General features: G+C 41.0%; 1 protein-coding gene across 5 annotated transcripts in view; it reads right to left on the bottom strand.

Annotated features, from left to right (window-relative positions):
- Positions 1-18,717, bottom strand: part of LOC139583969 (SLIT-ROBO Rho GTPase-activating protein 1-like) — a 194,079-nt gene that overhangs the window by 130,150 nt on the left and 45,212 nt on the right. For all 5 annotated transcript variants that reach the window (XM_071415451.1, XM_071415453.1, XM_071415450.1 and 2 more), the window contains exon 2: positions 6,129-6,324. In XM_071415451.1, coding sequence (XP_071271552.1) covers positions 6,129-6,324 — 196 coding nt within the window. The remainder of the gene's footprint in view (positions 1-6,128; positions 6,325-18,717) is intronic.

Raw genomic sequence — 18,717 nt, forward strand, 5'->3', positions numbered from 1 at the left:
ACATACCCTAGTAAAACTGACTATCCTACCGATCCTTGACTTCGGCAATGTAATTTAGAAAATAGCCTCCAACACTCTACCCAGCAAATTGGATGCAGTCTATCACAGTGCCATCCGTTTTGTCACCAAAGCCCCATATACTACCCACCACTGCGACCTGTATGCTCTCGTTGGCTGGCCCTCGCTTCATATTCGTCGCCAAACCCACTGGCTCCAGGTTATCTATAAGTCTTTGCTAGGTAAAGCTCTGCCTTATCTCAGCTCACTGGTCACCTTAGCAGCACCCACCCGTAGCACGCGCTCCAGCAGGTATATTTCACTGGTCACCCCCAAAGCCAATTCTTCCTTTGGCTGCCTTTCCTTCCAGTTCTCTGCTGCCAATGACTGGAACGAATTGCAAAAATCACTGAAGCTGGAGACTCATATCTCCCTCACTAACTTCAAGCATCAGCTGTCAGAGCAGCTCATACATACATAGCCCATCTATAAATAGCCCAACTACCTCATCCCCATACTGTTCTTTTTTTTTTTTTTTTTTGCTCCTTTGCATCCCAGTATCTCTACTTGCACATTCATCTTCTGCACATCCATCACTCCAGTGTTTAATTGCTAAATTGTAATTATTTCGTCACTATGGCCTATTTATTGCCTTACCTCCCTTATCTTACCTCATTTGCACACACTGTATATAGACGTTTTCTATTGTGTTATTGACTGTATGTTTGTTTATTCCATGTGTAACTCTGTGTTGTTGTTTGTGTCGCACTGCTTTGCTTTATCTTGGCCAGGTCGCAGTTGTAAATGAGAACTTGTTCTCAACTAGCTTACCTGGTTAAATAAAGGTTAAATTTTAAAAAATGGAAATAAAGTCGCAAAAACCATCAAGCACTATGATAAAACTGGCTCTTATGAGGACTGCCACATGAAAGGAAGACCCAGAGTTACCTCTGCTGAAGAGGATAAATTCATTAGAGTTACCAAATAAATGCTTCAGAGTTCAAGTAACAGACATCAACATCAACTGTTCCGAGGAGACTGCGTGAATCAGGCCTTCATGGTCGAATTGCTGCAAAGAAACCCCTACTAAAGTACACCAATAAGAAGAGACTTGCTTGGGCCAAGAAACACGAGCAATAGACATTAGACCGGTGGAAATCTGTGCTCAGCATTTGTGGGAACTCCTTCAAGACTGTAAAAGCATTCCTCAGGAAAAGCATTCCTCATGAAGCTGGTTGAGAGAATGCCAAGAGTGTGCAAAGCTGTCTAGGCAAAGTGTGGCTACTTTGAAGAATCTAAAATATATTTTGATTTGTTTAACACTTTTTTTGGTTACTACAAGATTCCATATGTGTTATTTCGTCGTTGAGGTCTTCACTATTATTCTACAATGTAGAAAATAGTTAAAATAAAGAAGAACCCTTGAATGAGTAGGTGTCCAAACTAGAGGTCGGCCGATTAATCGGAATGGCCGATTAATTAGGGCCGATTTCAAGTTTTCATAACAATCGGAAATCGGTATTTTTGGACACCGATTTTGCCGATTTTTTAAAATTTATTTTAAATTTTTTACACCTTTATTTAATCTTTATTTAACTCGGCAAGTCAGTTAAGAACACATTCTTATTTTCAATGACGGCCTAGGAACGTTCTGACTCGTTCAGGGGCAGAACGACAGATTTTTACCTTGTCAGCTCAGGGGATTCAATCTTGCAACCTTACAGTTAACTAGTCCAACGCTCTAACCACCTGATTACATTGCACTCCACGAGGAGCCTGCCTGCTACGCGAATGCAGCAAGCCAAGGTAAGTTGCTAGCTAGCATTAAACTTATCTTATAAAAAACAATCAATCAATCAATCATAATCACTAGTTAAACTAGTAATATCATCAACCATGTGTAGTTATCTAGCGTGTCCTGCGTTGCATATAATCGATGCGGTGCGTATCGTTGCTCCAATGTGTACCTAACCATAAACATCAATGCCTTTCTTAAAATCAATACACAGAAGTATATATTTTTAAACCTGCATATTTAGCTAAAAGAAATCCAGGTTAACAGGCAATATTAACCAGGTGAAATTGTGTCACTTCTCTTGCGTTCATTGCACGCAGAGTCAGTGTATATGCAACAGTTTGGGCCGCCTAATTTGCCAGAATTTTACGTAATTATGACATAACATTGAAGGTTGTGCAATGTAACAGGAATATTTAGACTTAAGGATGCCACCCGTTAGATAAAATACGGAACGGTTCCGTATTTCACTGAAAGAATAAACGTCTTGTTTTCGAGATGATAGTTTCCGGATTCGACCATATTAATAACCTAAGGCTCGTATTTCTGTGTGTTATTATGTTATAATTAAGTCTATGATTTGATAGAGCAGTCTGACTGAGCGATGGTAGGCACCAGCACGCTCGTAAGCATTCATTCAAACAGCACTTTCGTGCATTTTGCCAGCAGCTCTGCTGTTTATGACTTCAAGCCTATCAACTCACCGATGTGAAATGGCTAGCTAGTTAGCGGGGTGCGCGCTAATAGCGTTTCAAACATCACTCGCTCTGAGACTTGGAGTGGTTGTTCCACTTGCTCTGCAAGGGCCGCGGCTTTTGTGGAGCGATGGGTAACGCTGCTTCGAGGATGGCTGTTGTCGTTGTGTTCCTGGTTCGAGCCCAAGTAGGAGCGAGGAGAGGGACGGAAGCTATACTGTTACACTGGCAATACTAAAGTGCCTATAAGAACATCCAATAGTCAAAGGTTAATGAAATGCAAATGGTATAGAGAGAAATAGTCCTATAATTCCTATAATAACTACAACCTAAAACTTCTTACCTGGGAATATTGAAGACTCATGTTAAAAGGAACCACCAGCTTTCATATGTTCTCATGTTCTGAGCAAGGAACTTAAACGTTAGCTTTCTTAGATGACACATATTGCACTTTTACTTTCTTCTCCAACACTTTGTTTTTGCATTATTTAAACCAAATTGAACATGTTTCATTATTTATTTGAGGCTAAATTGATTTTATTGATGTATTATATTAAGTTAAAATAAGTGTTCATTCAGTATTGTTGTAATTGTCATAAAAAAAATCGGCCGATTAATCGGTATCGGCTTTTTTGGTCCTCAAATAAATCGGTATCGGCGTTGAAAAATCATAATCGGTCGACCTCTAGTCCAAACTTTTGACTGGTACTGTATATCATAAAATATATTAACTACATTTGCCACCAGTCCATAGCTATCTAAGCATCCATAGTTAACCCAGCAGTGCTGCAGTTCTTGATACAAACCGATGCGCCTGGCACCTACTACCATACCCAGTTCAAAGGCACTTAAATCTTTTGTCTTGCCCATGCACGCTCTGAATGGCACACATTCACAATCCATGTCTCAATTGTCTCAAGGCTCAAAAATCTTTAACTGGTCTCCTCCCCTTCATCTACATTGATTGAAATGGATTTAAAAGTGACATCAATAAGGGATCATAGCTTTTACCTGGATTTACCTGGTCAGTCTAGGTCATGCACTGAGTGTACAATGTTTTGTACAATCAGTGCACGGCTGCTGCAGAGAGACAAGAGAGCATGAGAAAATTAGTTTTGATCAGTCAGGGATATTAAAAGTGCTGAAAACATGTTAGCTCACTATTTAAAAGGAAGATGGAGAACAAACTATAGGATGAAAAATACTGGTGTTTTTGCGCAGGTACAGCCGACTAGCGCTAGCTAACGCTATCAAGCAAAAATAACATCCCTACCGCCTACCGCTGCTGCAGAGCTGTACCCTAGCAAGATTGTTCTAGGTCAACTGAGGTGCTGTAGCAATAATCCCATAGGTAGCACAAATTGTGTACTTCCTTACAGTCACTTTATCTCACTCCTGAAAGCGACCCGATAGAGTAGAAAAACATGGCTGACGAGACATTCCTTGTCCTGGACACTGAAATGTACCATAGCCCCTCTGTTTTCCTCCATTTGGAGAAAGAGAGTCAGAGGCCAGACACCAGGGCTAGTACAAAGCGTCCTACGTTACCTGACAAAAACTTGACTTCTCCAACTTCTCTGGTGATTTTTATTATTTGACCAACATAAACTGAATGAACATAACTTGGCTCCCTGTCAAATGTGGAAAAACTTCACAATAAATCTGTGACAATGTTCATCTCAGTTAGCAGCAGTTAGCAGCCCAACTGCACGCAGCTTGTCAGTATTCACTGCTCTCCAGTGCGGAAATGCCAGCTAATTAGCCAATGATTTAAAGAGCGGATTTTAAAGCTAATCCATTTTATTACACACACAGCCAGCCCAAGCTAGGCTGAGGCACTGCACTAACGTTAGGCCATGAAGCTCAGAGTCAGACGTAAGTGCACTTTTTCAACCTCACACAAGTCGTTCCAAAGAAAACATCCTAGAGAATGTGGAAAATACATAAGCTGTTCTGTATTAACCTTGTTTATACAAACACAAAAAATAAATAGGCCACGTCTTAAAACCCGGCAGCAGGGCATTCACTGTTAGTCAAACGTCTGGCATTTACAGAGCACCGAAATATGCTGCTTGACAAATGTTTACCCGACGAATGAACAGACTGGACTCTATATCACACGATGAAATCCACAGCTAGCGATCCATGCCATCAGATTCTCCTCAGTCTCCCAGTCATGCACACACAGCTGGTAGAGCCATTGTGGTTTTCAGGCGCAGTAGACTCAGTAGAGGCCTATTTGAGGACACTGAGGAGGGCAAACAGACGTTTTATTTTTTGGTCCCCGCCGCAAGTTCAAACAATATGCTAATGTTTCCTTTTCCACAAGCAGTATCCTCCAGCGTAATGAGACCACAAGTACAGCATTGCTCGACTGTGTCAACATTCCAATACGGCTCATCCATGGCATCAGGCCAGAGTCAAACGGTGCTTTACCACACAGACAGGGGGTAAGGAAAGAAGCCATGGGAAAGAGATGGAGGGATGGAGGGATAGTTCTTCTCTTACAGTGTGATCATACTTCAATTGATTTGGGGAGAGATTAACACATTTTCATCTTTTGTCATGTCAGGTCTTGTCTCATTTGTGGTTAAACTACATCCGACCGAGACCAACTCACTATAGACATAGTTAGGTTATTCTCCACAATAATGATTATAGAATTAGGGTTCCTCTCACCATTCCATGTATTCTGTATTATGGATCTGGTCACCGTTGGAGAGCGTGAGCAGTCATCAATCTGATATCCATTTTAAAAAACAAATCTATAACCATTCTGGGAGGTATCGGTTCGTTCATTGGAGTTTCTACACTTCCATAATTCACATTGCGCTGGAAATACCATCTGCACATTGACAGAGAGGGTGACAGTTTGTGAATTGTGATGTAAGATGGGGGAAAGTATTTGAAATATAGGGCTACCCGTGCTAACCATCGGAAGTACCGATGAACAAAAGGGACATTATGCAGAATGGGCTAAAGGGGGAAATAGAGGATATGGATATTTATTGCTGGAGCTCCTGGTGTAACAGCCTGCCTTCATAGGATATTGCCTTTCAATAATTCATGTTCATTTATTCATATCGGGAACACATACATTTGAAAATGTATGAAAAAAATGGGAAATAACACCCGCCCGTCTAAATCGATTTCAGTCGTCTAATGGAGGAGAGGAAATTAGTAGAATGACATGACAATTAAATGTCTTATGCAGTTTGATAATGTGAAATAAATAGGACAAGGAATCATTGAGTGCTGCTGGTGGGTGGGTGGGTGTGTGGGACCAGATTGATTATAATAAAAACCATTCATTGATTTGCCGGGTCAACATTGTAATCAAAGTTGAATGTATTTTCCAGATTGATAGTCATGAACATATAATCAAATATGACATTGATTCTGGTTGCCTAATGCAAAAGGTATTCATGAACACTGAACCTGAGAGAGGCATATTTCAGACAGAGACAGTTCCATCCAGTGACTTAACTTGTACAGAAGAAAGACATAAACCGACAAAGTCTCAGACCTAGACCCAGGCAGACAGACCCAAAGTCAGGGATAAAGATCGACACAGACCCAGGAAAAGAGGAAAAGAGGAAAAGAGAAAAACACATACAAGACCTATATACACTTGTACCCACTTGTACTGCTGGTGGTCCTTGGTGCTCCGAGTCTTAGCCATGAACCTCTCTGCCAGTTTCTCCAGGTTCCTGGAGTACTCCATCTCAATCTCTGACTTCTTCCTGAAGAAGTCCTGCAGGTCCTGGAGGAGCTGCACCCTCATCTCTGTCTGCTGGTCCAGGCATTTCTGCTGATCCACCAGCTGGGCACGGATCTCTGAGGACACAGACAGACAAAATCAAGTCAGATGGATGTCGAGAACCACACACACAAAAGTCAGAGGTTTGTAGATCTCTAAGAACCACACAGAGCAGACAGGTGAGAAATATGTCAATCTTAGTAGTCAACACCAGCCAATATTAGAATGGAATACAATGCCTTCAGAAAGTATCCATAACGCTTGACTTATTCCACATTTTGTTGTGTTACAGCCTAAGTATATTTTTTCCCCCCTCACCCATCTACACACAATACCCCATAATGACAAAGTGACATGTTTTTTAAAAAATTTATTAAAAATAAAATACAGAAATATCTCATTTTACGTAAGTATTTACACCCTCGAGTCAGTACTTTGTAGAGGCATCTTTGGCAGCGATTATAGCTGTGAATCTTTCTGGCTAAATCTCTAAGAGCTTTCCACACATGGATTGTTCAACATTAGCCCAAAATTATTTTCAAAATTATTCAAGCTCCGTCAAATTGGTTGTTGGTTATTGCTAGACAATTTTCAAGTCTTGCCATAGATTTTCAAGTAGATTTAAGTCAAAATTGTAACTTGGCCACTCAGGAACATTCATCGTCTTCTTGGTAAGCAACTCAAGTGTAGATTTGGTCTTGTGTTTCAGGTTATTGTTCTGCTGAAAAGCTGAAAATCTCCCAGTGTCTAGTGAAAAGCAGACTGAACCAGATTTCTCTCTAGGATTTTGCCTGTGCTTAGCTCCATTCCTGTTTTATCCTGAAAAACTCCCCAGTCCTTAACAATTACAAGCATTCCTATAACATGATACAGCCACAACTATGCTTGAAAATATGGATAGTGATACTCAATAATGTGTTGTATTGGATTTGCCCCAAACATAACACTTTGTAATCAGGACAAAAAGTTAATTGCTTTGCCCCATTTTTTGCAGAATTACTTTGCAAACAGGATGTATGTTTTGGAATATATTTTTATTCTGTACAGGCGTCGTTCTTTTCACGCTGTCAATTAAGTTAGTATTGTGGAGTAACTACAATGTTGTTGATCCATCCTCTGCAATTACTCTGTAATTGTTATAAAGTCACCATTGGCCTCATGGTGAAATCCCTGAGCGGTTTCCTTCCTCTCAGGCAACTGAGTTAGGAAGGACGCCTGTATCTTTGTACTGACTGTGTGTAATTAACAACTTCAATTATGCTCAAAGGGATATTCAATGTCTGCTTTTTGTATTTTCCCATTTCCAAATGCCTGAAGGTACCACGTTCATTTGTACAAACAATAGTACGCAAATATAAACACCATGGGACCACGCAGCTGCCATAACGCTCAGTAAGGAGACGCGTTCTGTCTCCTAGAGATGAACGTATTGTGGTGCGAAAAGTGCAAATCAATTCCCGAACAACAGCAAAGGATCTTGTGAAGATGCTGGAGGAAACAGGTACAAAAGTATCTATATCCACAGTAAAACAAGTCCTATATCGACATAACCTGAAAGGCCGCTCAGCAAGGAAGAAGCCACTACTCCAAAACCACCATTAAAAAAGCCAGACTACGGTTTGCAACTGCACATGAGGACAAAGATCGTACTTTTTGGGGAAATTTCCTCTGGTTTGATGAAACTGTTTGGCCATAATGACCATCGTTATGTTTGGAGGAAAAAGGAAGAGGCTTGCAAGCCAAAGAACACCATCCCAACCGTGAAGCATGGGGGTGGCAGCATCATGTTGTGGGGGTGCTTTGCTGCAGGGGCGACTGGTGCACTTCACAAAATAGATAGCATCATGAGGATGGAAAATTATGTGGATCTATTGAAGCAACATCTCAAGTCATCAGTCAAGAAGTTAAAGCTTGGTCGCAAATGGGTCTTCCAAGTGGACAATGACCCCAAGCATACTTCCAAAGTTGTGGCAAAATGGCTTAAGGACAACAAAGTCAAGGTATTGGAGTGGCCATCGCAAAGCCCTGACCTCAATCCCATAGAACATTTGTGGGCAGAACTGAAAAAGCGTGTGTCAGCAAGGAGGCCTACAAACCTGACTTAGTTACACCAGCTCTGTCAGGAGGAAGGAGCCAAAATGAATAAAGAGAAAACAATGCATTAAAAATCCATAAATGTATAATTATTGTGCAATTCATATCTACAGGCTACATTTATGTTTTTCTTTCGTAAGCCTAAGCTTTAGGGCCCAACTGTAAGCATGCCAAATATGCGCCAATTGCCAAATGCTTTTGGGAACTTGGCCAGAAAAAGTTAATGTCGATCCGCTGAGGCATAAGGACAATGTTGGAGTTAAATTCAAGAAGAGAAAAGCTGCGAAATGGAGAGTTGAAAATAAAGAAAAGGTAGGGCCAGAACAGTAATGTTTGGGAAAGATTTGGTGAGGTGGTAAAAGAGGACGATAGCAGTGCCCATGTTATAGAATGATGTTTGTGAGGCGCTATACAAATTGGACAGTAACAAGACAGGGACTTCAAATATGGCACATCAAGGGAACTGTAGTCTACTGTTCAAATGGGTTGAATGGAATAGTAACAGAAATCTGGAAACTGACTGTAGGTCTATAACCTCTCACATAGCCGAATATAATATTATCTCCTGCAGAATGAAGCAGTTCTTGCAGTAAAAAGATACACCAAATGTACATTTTCACTCGGGAACAGTAGTAGATAATGAATGCGTGGTTTGGTACTGTCTCTAAAAGGTTCCATCTTTATCAGCATAATAAAAGCGGATAGAATTTCAACCGCATTTGCGTCAAGCCGAACTGAAATCTTATGATCAGAAATGTTGGGTCATTTTCACAGCTTTTCATTCCCGTAAAACAGGTCAAACTGATGTAATTTGCATTTTCTCCCAGGTCCCTAAGTCTTTGCTGTGCAAGAAAAGCAGAGATGAAAGACAAAACAAATTAAAGATGTCAGCTAGATTGAAGCATTCATCTGATCAATGTATGACAGATTTTCTTGTGAGCAAGGTTTATTTAGTCTTCTAGGGCAACAAGTAATGACAGAAGAGAAGCTGCATGCACGCAGTTATAGATAAGTTGAATAACAAATAGCCTACCAAAATGTTGGAAATCATAAGCAGAAACATAGGCCAATCTAAATTAGGCTTACAGCGCATTTTCTATATTTCTGGGTTAGGGTCAGGTGCAGGCCTCATTTTCACATATAGTTGGGCAGTTGTGGATGGGTTATTAGCAATTGCGGGTGGGTGCAGGTGAACAAACAGCTGACCACACTACTGCATGACACATTCACCAGCAAGGAAACGCCAGGGTCTTCACTAGTGGTACCTGTGACTGGATGCTTCGCTTAACCAGGCTGTATATGGAACTAAATTACCCTCATGAGATTTCTCACCTGTCACTGGGAATGTGTCTAATTTAATTTACATCACTCACTAATGTAGGCTACATCCACTACACGAACATGGGGTGGATGTGGGAGACAAGTCAATGTGATGGAGAGGATTCCCTGTAAAAAGGTGAAACAACCATACATTATTTTATTTTTTAAATCACTGTCACAAGTTAGATTTACATCCAATTGGCGATGTATAGGCAAGATGCAATAGATAGTCTGTTGCGGATAAAAGGCTGTGCGTGATGACTTAGGGCACATTCAAAAAAATTGCGGTTAAATTCCCATGTACCGAATAAAAAATACAAGTGAAATGGGTTTCCATCACATTTAACTCCTCGGATGGTTTTGTCACAACAACAAAAAATGGCGTTATATATTGATTGTGCCCACTCTGGTCTTGGAACATGCGCTCTAGCCAATAGCTGGCAGGTACGGTGCGGGTATAGCCTACAAAATGAGATCATTATGGACAAAAGAGTGAGATAAAACAAAAAAATTAAACGGCATCCAAACATCGATTATCATGCCACCAGAATAATACCCTTGATATTTATTTTAAAGGAGCCTCAAGCTCATCACCGTGCACTTTCTCCACCCTGTGAATTTCATCATAACTTATTTTATCTGTAGCCCAATAAACAGCATGCTTTCCCGAATCTTAGTGGGAGGCTCAAACATCATGGTTAGTATATCGATATTTGCACATAAAAGGCGTTTCCACCACCGTTTCTCAAATAATTAATTTTACCGACAAAAATATCCTACCTAGTCTGGCATATTTTGTGTTGTCGACATTTGGAAAGTTTACCAACACATTTGCTGTTTCCATCCGGCCTGTCGTGATGTTTTTTAAACGACATGTACTTCAATCAAATAAAAAGGTTGGATGGAAATCTGGTTAATGTCTTCAGAGATTCTGGTTTTAGTAGTCATCCAACATAAAACTGATACAATGACATACAGTAAATAGTCTAATACCACAAAACACACCTCAATGGCCAGTTATGGCAAAAGTTGAGAACTATACCTAATTTCACCTCAACTTTGTGCTTAATGACCACTCAGCCATCAATGACCGTAAAGTACAGGCTACGAAAACAGACTGCGATTAAATTTGCTCAAGAGGATAAAATGGGCATTTTCCAAACTGTCCGTAGGATCCCCCAAAGAGTAGACTCCTACATTTGGCATCCATCAATAACTGGCCAATACCAGCGATTGAGTCGAATCATTGATTAACTGCTGACTCAATTAAACTGGGCTCTGAGAGCTGCTCGTTGTGTGTTCCAAAATGCAATGGTGGAATTAGCCAAGAGCTTGGCTTCATTCATCAGCCTAAATGCCTTCCCAATCTTGATAAATTAATGATTTAAGTGGGGTCTATTAGAAATACTTGATTAGGTATTTTCATTCCCAAGGTTTTCTCTTTCATCATTCATTCAAATGGGGGCAGGTGGGACAGGAAAGGAGGGAGATAAACTGGGGCGGGGGTTGAGGGCTTTTGCTTAGTCTGATTTGTTAAGGGAAGAAACAGCAGAGATAAGCATTCAGTGTCTGAGTGGCCAGAGAGAAACCAACCATAAGCCGGAAGAACCCTATGGCTACAGGGCAGCAAAGACACCCTTCACCCCTGTATGGGTAACCAAGCCATAGCCACCTTATTCTACACCTCAACTTTAAATTTAACTTTTTAGATTGTAGGTCCAGTGCAGGTAAGGTAGGCCTATAAGGAAGCTGGGATTTGTGCCATCATGGTGGGCTTCCAAGGGCTGGTGGTCAATGTTTGGAAGTCACAAGATCAACCAGGTTCTTCAGCAACATTGAGAGAGCTGAAGGAGAAAGGATATTTCTAGAGGCTACCATAGCTTTGGGGTTTTTAAATGAATGAGAAACCCAGAATTTCAAGTGTGTATAATTCCTAACTTTAAACAGTGGATGAGGATTTGGAATTAAAGCAAGGCAAGCATGACATTAATGCAAAAGAGCTGAGTGGATCATTTAACACAATTATATTCATGACTGAACATGGCATCTCCTTAAATCATGCATAGTGCATGTCAAACATTGACTAGTGGCACTATGCCATGTTGAAGCATTATGAATGACATTGCATATAAATCACCTGTCAACATTTAATGAATTATCGCTCATGATAATGTAGGCACATGTAAAACAGGGGACTGACTACACGGTATAAAACTAGGACTCCCTTTTTATTTTTTTTGTCACTAAGCATAGGCTCTTATCCAGAGCGATTTACAGTAGTGAGTGCATATATTTTATGTAATTTTTCGTAATGGCCACTCGTGAAAATGAAACCCACAACACTCGCGTTGCACCCACAACAATCCCTCTTCTAGAGGGATTCTAGAAGTTCATGGTTGGTTCATGGAACAAGGAATATTACGTTTCAGCCTGGTTTGGGCATGTCCTACCAACTGAGCCACACGCGACGCTCTGACAACGATATAATTATTTATCTTGAATGACTCGGAGGCTGAAAAGGATATACATTTGACAGAGAAGCTTAATCCCCTAGCAGGACTGTGGCCGTCATGAAATTTTGTCAGCTGGTTATTGTCATGCAAAAAATACTGCCGGTTTCACAGTAACTGACGGTTAACATTAACACATTTAGCATCGCCAGCCCTCCACGCATACAAGCCGCTGGCTGATGCGCAACTTTGGAACGTCTAAAATCGATTGAATATACACAATCACAATAAATCCATGATATATTTTAGATAGGTCTAAAGAAACATTATGATATGAAGAAAATGTTCTTTAGAAGAACAGAATAGGAGTTGGCCTAATATATGTTATCCGGTTATTCGCCATGGCATTAGCTGTAGGCTTCTTCATTTAGCAGACAATATATGCGTATAAAGTCCCGTGCCATTATATGATTGAACTTCGCTTAATAAAATAGAAAGGACATTTTTCCCATTCCGGAGCGAGAGTTCGCATAGGAAGCGGCGATGTTGATCGTAAAAGTGATCATTTGAAACAGGTCCTATAAACTAGACTTACAGTTATTTGGCAACTTTAGTTGTGAATTAATTAAAACCTTAGAATGCCTTAGAAATCTAAAGATATGAGCTGCGTGATGCGACTATAGCTATTGATGATTTGAGAACGTTGCAAAAAAGCTTGCGCTTCGTTCCTCGCGCTTCCGCGCTTCGTTCCGCTGCACACGCTGTTCTCTCATCAAGTGAACATATTTTCACCCACCAGACTATTCTCAATTTAATCTAGTCTTTAGTAATATGTAAAATTAGTTCCGATTTAGAATCGCCCATTATCAAATGAGCGGGAACAGGGACAAGAGAAAAATACGTAATCCATATGCACTCGAACAGCGAATGAAGGCCACTTTGCCCCCTTTCGTTTTTCACTCATGTCGGGCAGGTTATTTCGCAGTGGGACAAGTGATATTCCGCCCAAACTCCATATACCATGGGTTCTCCAACTCTGTTCCTGCAGCTACCAAGTGCTTAATTTGGGAAACCAAGTAAAATCAGTTCGGGAACATCGATAGTAACATCACAACAAAACATATTTCATTAAAACTGTTGACAGCCCGTCTGCGAGCTGGAGAAAGGAATGAAAGAGCGAGGGAAGGAGATGAAACGCATGGTGGTGAGATATTCTGTAGCTAAAATAATGTCAGCCTATTAGTTTATGAAAATATAAAAAATGCCATATTACTAGCCTATTCAAAATCTAATACATATTCACTTTAATTGTAGTATAACTCTGAACTTGCTTAATTTATGGTAGACCGCTTACATACCAAAGATACTGTATCTTAAAATAGTATTTTTTTTAAATGTATTGTATAACAGCAAAATCAGATTTTTTTTAATTCATTTTTTGTGGGTGGGGGGGGGGGGGGGCTTGGGCTAATATATAGGTTTATGCTTGTGAATTAATAATCCCCTTAGAAAGCGCTGTCCATTTCATTGTGTTATAGGCTTTGAAACATCCACAACGACCATGTTTTCCACTCAGTTTCAACCCGTTGTTGAACTTATTTCTTCCAATTCCTCACAGTGAGGTGAGTTTTTTAAAAGCACATACTGTTTTAATGATAAGTGTTTGTGATTTAAGATAGCGTTTGTATTGATGTCAGAGTGGTTAGAGGGACAATAGAGCCTTGAGCACCAGGCCATTAGTAACCTGGTGATCTTTAGCTAGTTGGATACTATTAATTCATGTCCAGAGTGCATAAGAGGTGATTACTGGGGTCATGACTCATGACTGCTGTGTGGTGGTAATATGGTCACCGGAACAGCCCTATCCCCTAGTCAGTGAGGAGCCATTCCACAGTAACTAGTATTTTTCACTTAAAATGTATGCCAAACAAAACCATTGATTTCAAAGTTTAACAAACCCTACAACTCCATGCACAAGGACTACTTTAACAATTTACACTGAATATTTTACAACACATTTACTGGAAGAACTGTGCAGATGCCAAGTTTGGTAGCAGCATTTCAGTAAAATCACCCTCAGTTTTTTGTGTACACGTTTTGCAAGAACTAATTTAAATATCTGATCCGAATTAAAGGGATCCTTTGGGATTTTGGCATTGAGGCCCTTTATATACTTCCCCAGAACTCGTGGATACTGGTTGTATGTCTCTGTGTCCAGTATGAAGGATGTTAGAGGTAGTTTCATGAGCCAATGCTAACTAGCATTAGCACAATGACTGGAAGTCTATGAGTAACGCTAGTTAGTAATTGAGCTAGCGCTAGTTAGCAACATTCTTCAAACTGCACTCAGAGACATAAAATGGTATCCACGAGTTAATCTGACTCTTGAAGTAACCCTTTAAGAGTCAAAGATGTCTGCAGAAATAATGTGGTGTCAGCTATGACATGACACAATCACACAGAAAAATCTATTTTGGTTATTTAACTACAGTAAGTGAAGTGGAATTGCTGTAACGGAATTTCATCATGGGTCCCTGATCTTTACTACATGAAAATGCATAATTATGGATATGAAAGCCATTCTCTTCATGGTGATGTATCCTAAATAGGTCCACAAAAAAGTATAAATATGCAATGTCTTCCTTTGCATATTTGGGTATTATTTTACACAGTGGCTATTATTTTAATGAGTTCTGCCCCAAAGGGGAAAAACCACATTTGGCATCATAGACATCTATGTTTCACAAATGTGGATATCAAAGTACAGCACAGTAGAGTTCAGTACAGTACATTTGTGTACTCAAATCTAGTGTACTCTGTGCTTCATTGAACTCTACTGTACAGTACTATAGTCTACTTTTCTTTCCTGTACTCTGTTCTGTACTGTCCAAACTTGTGAACCCAACTGTTGTTTGGCACTAGAATGATTTCCCATTGTTGCCAAATCAATTGCAGAAATCCTGTTACCGATTTGATAACAGAATGAGTTTTAAATCACTTAATAATTCATAAACAAAACTGATATCAGTAAAAACACTAACTAATTGATAAGTCTACCTTGTTAATTCTGTAAACTTTTATTATCCTCCCGCATGAGGGGGAGATTAGAAAGGATCTTAAAGGATGTGTGTTTTTAGGGCCTCCCGAGTGGCGCAGCGGTCTAAGGCTGTGTCACTACAGATCCTGGTTCGATTCCAGGCAGTATCGCAGCCGGCTGCTACTGGGAGACCCATGAGGCGGCGTACAATTGGCCCAGCATCGCCCGGGTTAGGGGAGGTCCTTGTCCCATCGCACTCCAGTGACTCCTGTGGTGGGCCGGTCACATGCACGCTGACACGGTCGCCAGGTGTACAGTGTTTCCTCCGACACATTGGTGCGGCTGGCTTCTGGGTTAAGCGGGTATTGTATCAAGAAACAGTGCAGCTTGGCAGGGTCGTGTTTCGGAAGACACACGGCTCTTGACCTTCGCTTCTCCCGAATCCGTACGGGAGTTGCAGTGATCCAATTACCAATTGGATACCATGAAAAAGGGGTAAAACATATATATATATTTTTAAAGAAAATAAGATATGGGTTTTTGGTAACGGAATTTCAAGGCACAAGGCAATGTTTCTTAAAACTTACAGAAAGCAGAAAAATGTATCCAAAACTAAATATAAAAATGTGTTGATATTAGATGGCGGGGTTCTTTACTTTTACATTTTGCAGAAGCTCTAATCCAGAGCTATTTACAGGAAGTAGCAAGTGCATACATTTTCATACTGGTCCCCCGTGGGAACTGAACACACAACCCTGGCTTTGCAAGCACCATGCTGTACCAACTGAGCCACACTAGGTGATGTATTTCTAATACCCTTAAAGATTTTTCATGTAGATGCTTTCTAAGAACCCTGTTCCATCTGTTTGACCAGAAATCAAAGCGTTTGTTTATTCCAAATGTTTAGGATGGAAAAATGTATATGCCTTAATGTCTCAAAAATATAGACTAAAATTTAATTTGACACCCAATTCTACATGCTCCTATGAACATCTCGTTGGTGCTCATGGGTCCTTTTACATGGAAATTACCTGAGACAACTAAGGGGATATCGCAGAGATTTCCACCGATTTTCTGTGGCATCTCAGGGCAACTGAACACCTTGCTCTGATCAAACTGATTGGGTATCAAGTCTTCTGCTAGTAAGTGTTTGATGTGATTTTCAATAGCATTTGGGGGGGAGACAGTTTACAAGCACCTCTGTGGCTGTAAAAGAGGACAGTGCCAAGGAGGGAGTCTACGGATGGGCTTTGAGGGATTCTAGTTGGTTCATGTAAACAGTAATATCACGGTTCAGCCTGGTTTGGAAAAGGAGCATACAAGGACATGCATACTGACTCTGTGGGCCTTTTCGACCACAGCATGTCCAGGGCTGACAGCACAAAACCAACCATCCAATCCAAATGAAAGGTGTCCCAGAATGGACAGTGGGTGAACGTAGACAATGAGAGAAAGAGCCGTTTGGTCTTTGTGGTGATCAGATGGAACCAAAGGCCTTTTGTTCTGGACTGGATGTCATCCAACTAGCCCTTTCGAAGAGCACACGACAAGATAGGCTACTTCCCATTACCCCAATCACGGTGGCAAATATGTCCAAAGTTGCAACTCATTGCTTTTAATTGCAGGCCCATTTGTTGTGAGAGAAAGTGCCATGTAGGCAGGGCGACAGAGAATGAAACACTGTTGATCTCCTGAAAGAAACGAGCATCGGTGAAAACAACTTGTCAGAGAAGCAGAGACAAGTGTTCCCTGCCTCTGCCATGCTAAAAGGCTCTCCATTCTCCCACCAATTCACTTTGCTATGAATCAAATCCACTAAAAAGCTCCCCTGGCCCATTCACTGCTCTTCTTTCCAGGTTATCTTTTACAATTAGTTGTATAATTAGTCCTCCAAGGGTCTCCACATGCTCATCAGCAGCACCTGAAATAGCTCAGCATGGGGTCTGGAGGGATGATGATGGAGGGTCCCCTGCCTCACCATCTGGTAGATACAGTGCATTTGGAAAGTATTTTGGACCCCTTGACTTTTTCCACATTGTTACGTTACAACCTTATTCTATAATGTATTAAAAAGCCAAACCTGGTTAAGATTTTTTTTGCAAATTTATGAAAGAATTAATAACTGAAATATCACATTTACATAAGTATTCAGACCCTTTGCTCAGTACTTTGTTGAAGCACCTTTGGCAGCGATTACAGCATCAAGTCTTCTTCGGTATGACGTTACAAGCTTGGCACACCTGTATTTGGAAAGTTTCTCCCATTCTTCTCTGCAGATTCTCTAAAGCTCTGTCAGGTTGGATGGTGAGCGTCACGGCATAGCTATTTTCAGGTCTCTCCAGAGAGGTTTGTTCGGGTTCAAGTCTGGGCTCTGGCTGGGCCACTCGGACATTCAGAGACTTTCCCGGAAGCCACTCCTGCGTTGTCTTGGCTGTATGCTTAGGGTAGTTGTCCTGTTGGAAGGTGAACCTTTGCCCCAGTCTGAGGTCCTGAGTGCTCTGAAGCAGGTTTTTAAACAAGGATCTCACTGTACTTTGCACTGTTCATCTTTCCCTTGTTCCTGACTAGTCTCCCAGTCCCTGCCGCTGAAAAACATCCCCAAAGCATGATGCTGCCACCACCATGATTCACCGTAGGGATGGTGCCAGGTTTCCTCTAGATGTGACGCTTGGCATTCAGGCCAAAGAGTTCGATCTTGGTTTCATCAGACCAGAGAATCTTGTTTCTCATGGTCAGAGTCCTTTAGGTGCCTTTTGGAAAACTCCAAGCGGGCTGTCATGCCCTTTTGGAAAACTCCAAGCGGGCTGTCATATGCCTTTTACTGAAGAGTGGCTTTTGTCTGGCCACTCTACCATAAAGGCCTGATTTGGTGAAGTGCTGCAGAGATGGGAGAACATTCCAGAAGGACAACCATCTCCACAGAGGAATTCTGTAGCTCTGTCAGAGTGACCATCGGGTTCTTGGTCACCTCCCTGACCAAGGACCTTCTCCCCCGTGGCTTGCCTCGTGGCTTGGTTTTTGCTCTGACATGCACTGTCAACTGTGGGACCTTATATAAAACAGGTGCGTACCTTTCCAAATCATGTCCAATCAATTGAAAATAACACAGGTGGACTCCAATCAAGTTGTAGAAACATCTCAAGGATGATGAATGGAAACAGGATGCACCAGAGCTCAATTTCGAGTCTCATAGCGAAGGGTCTGAATACTTTTGTTTTGTATTTATTTGCAAAAATTCTAAAAACCTGTTTCCACTTTGTTGTTATGGGGTATCTTGTTGTAGATTGATGACAATTCTTTTTTTTTAAATCCATTTTATAATAAAGCTGTAATGTGACAAAATGTGGAAAAAGTGAAGGGGTCTAAAAACTTTCCGAATGCACTGTACGTGGGGTTAGGAGGGCTGCCCACCAAATCAAATCAAAATCATGGCTTCAAACGGAGGAAGATCGACTGGATATATAGCATCAAAAAGTAATTATGGACTAGGATCATGATTCTTTACCCGATAACACACTTTCAGTTACCGCTGAGAGCTGGATCACATGCCAGAGAGCTGGGTCTCTTGT

The sequence above is a fragment of the Salvelinus alpinus genome, chromosome 9 (genome assembly GCF_045679555.1).
Source record: "Salvelinus alpinus chromosome 9, SLU_Salpinus.1, whole genome shotgun sequence".
Lineage (NCBI taxonomy): Eukaryota > Metazoa > Chordata > Actinopteri > Salmoniformes > Salmonidae > Salvelinus > Salvelinus alpinus.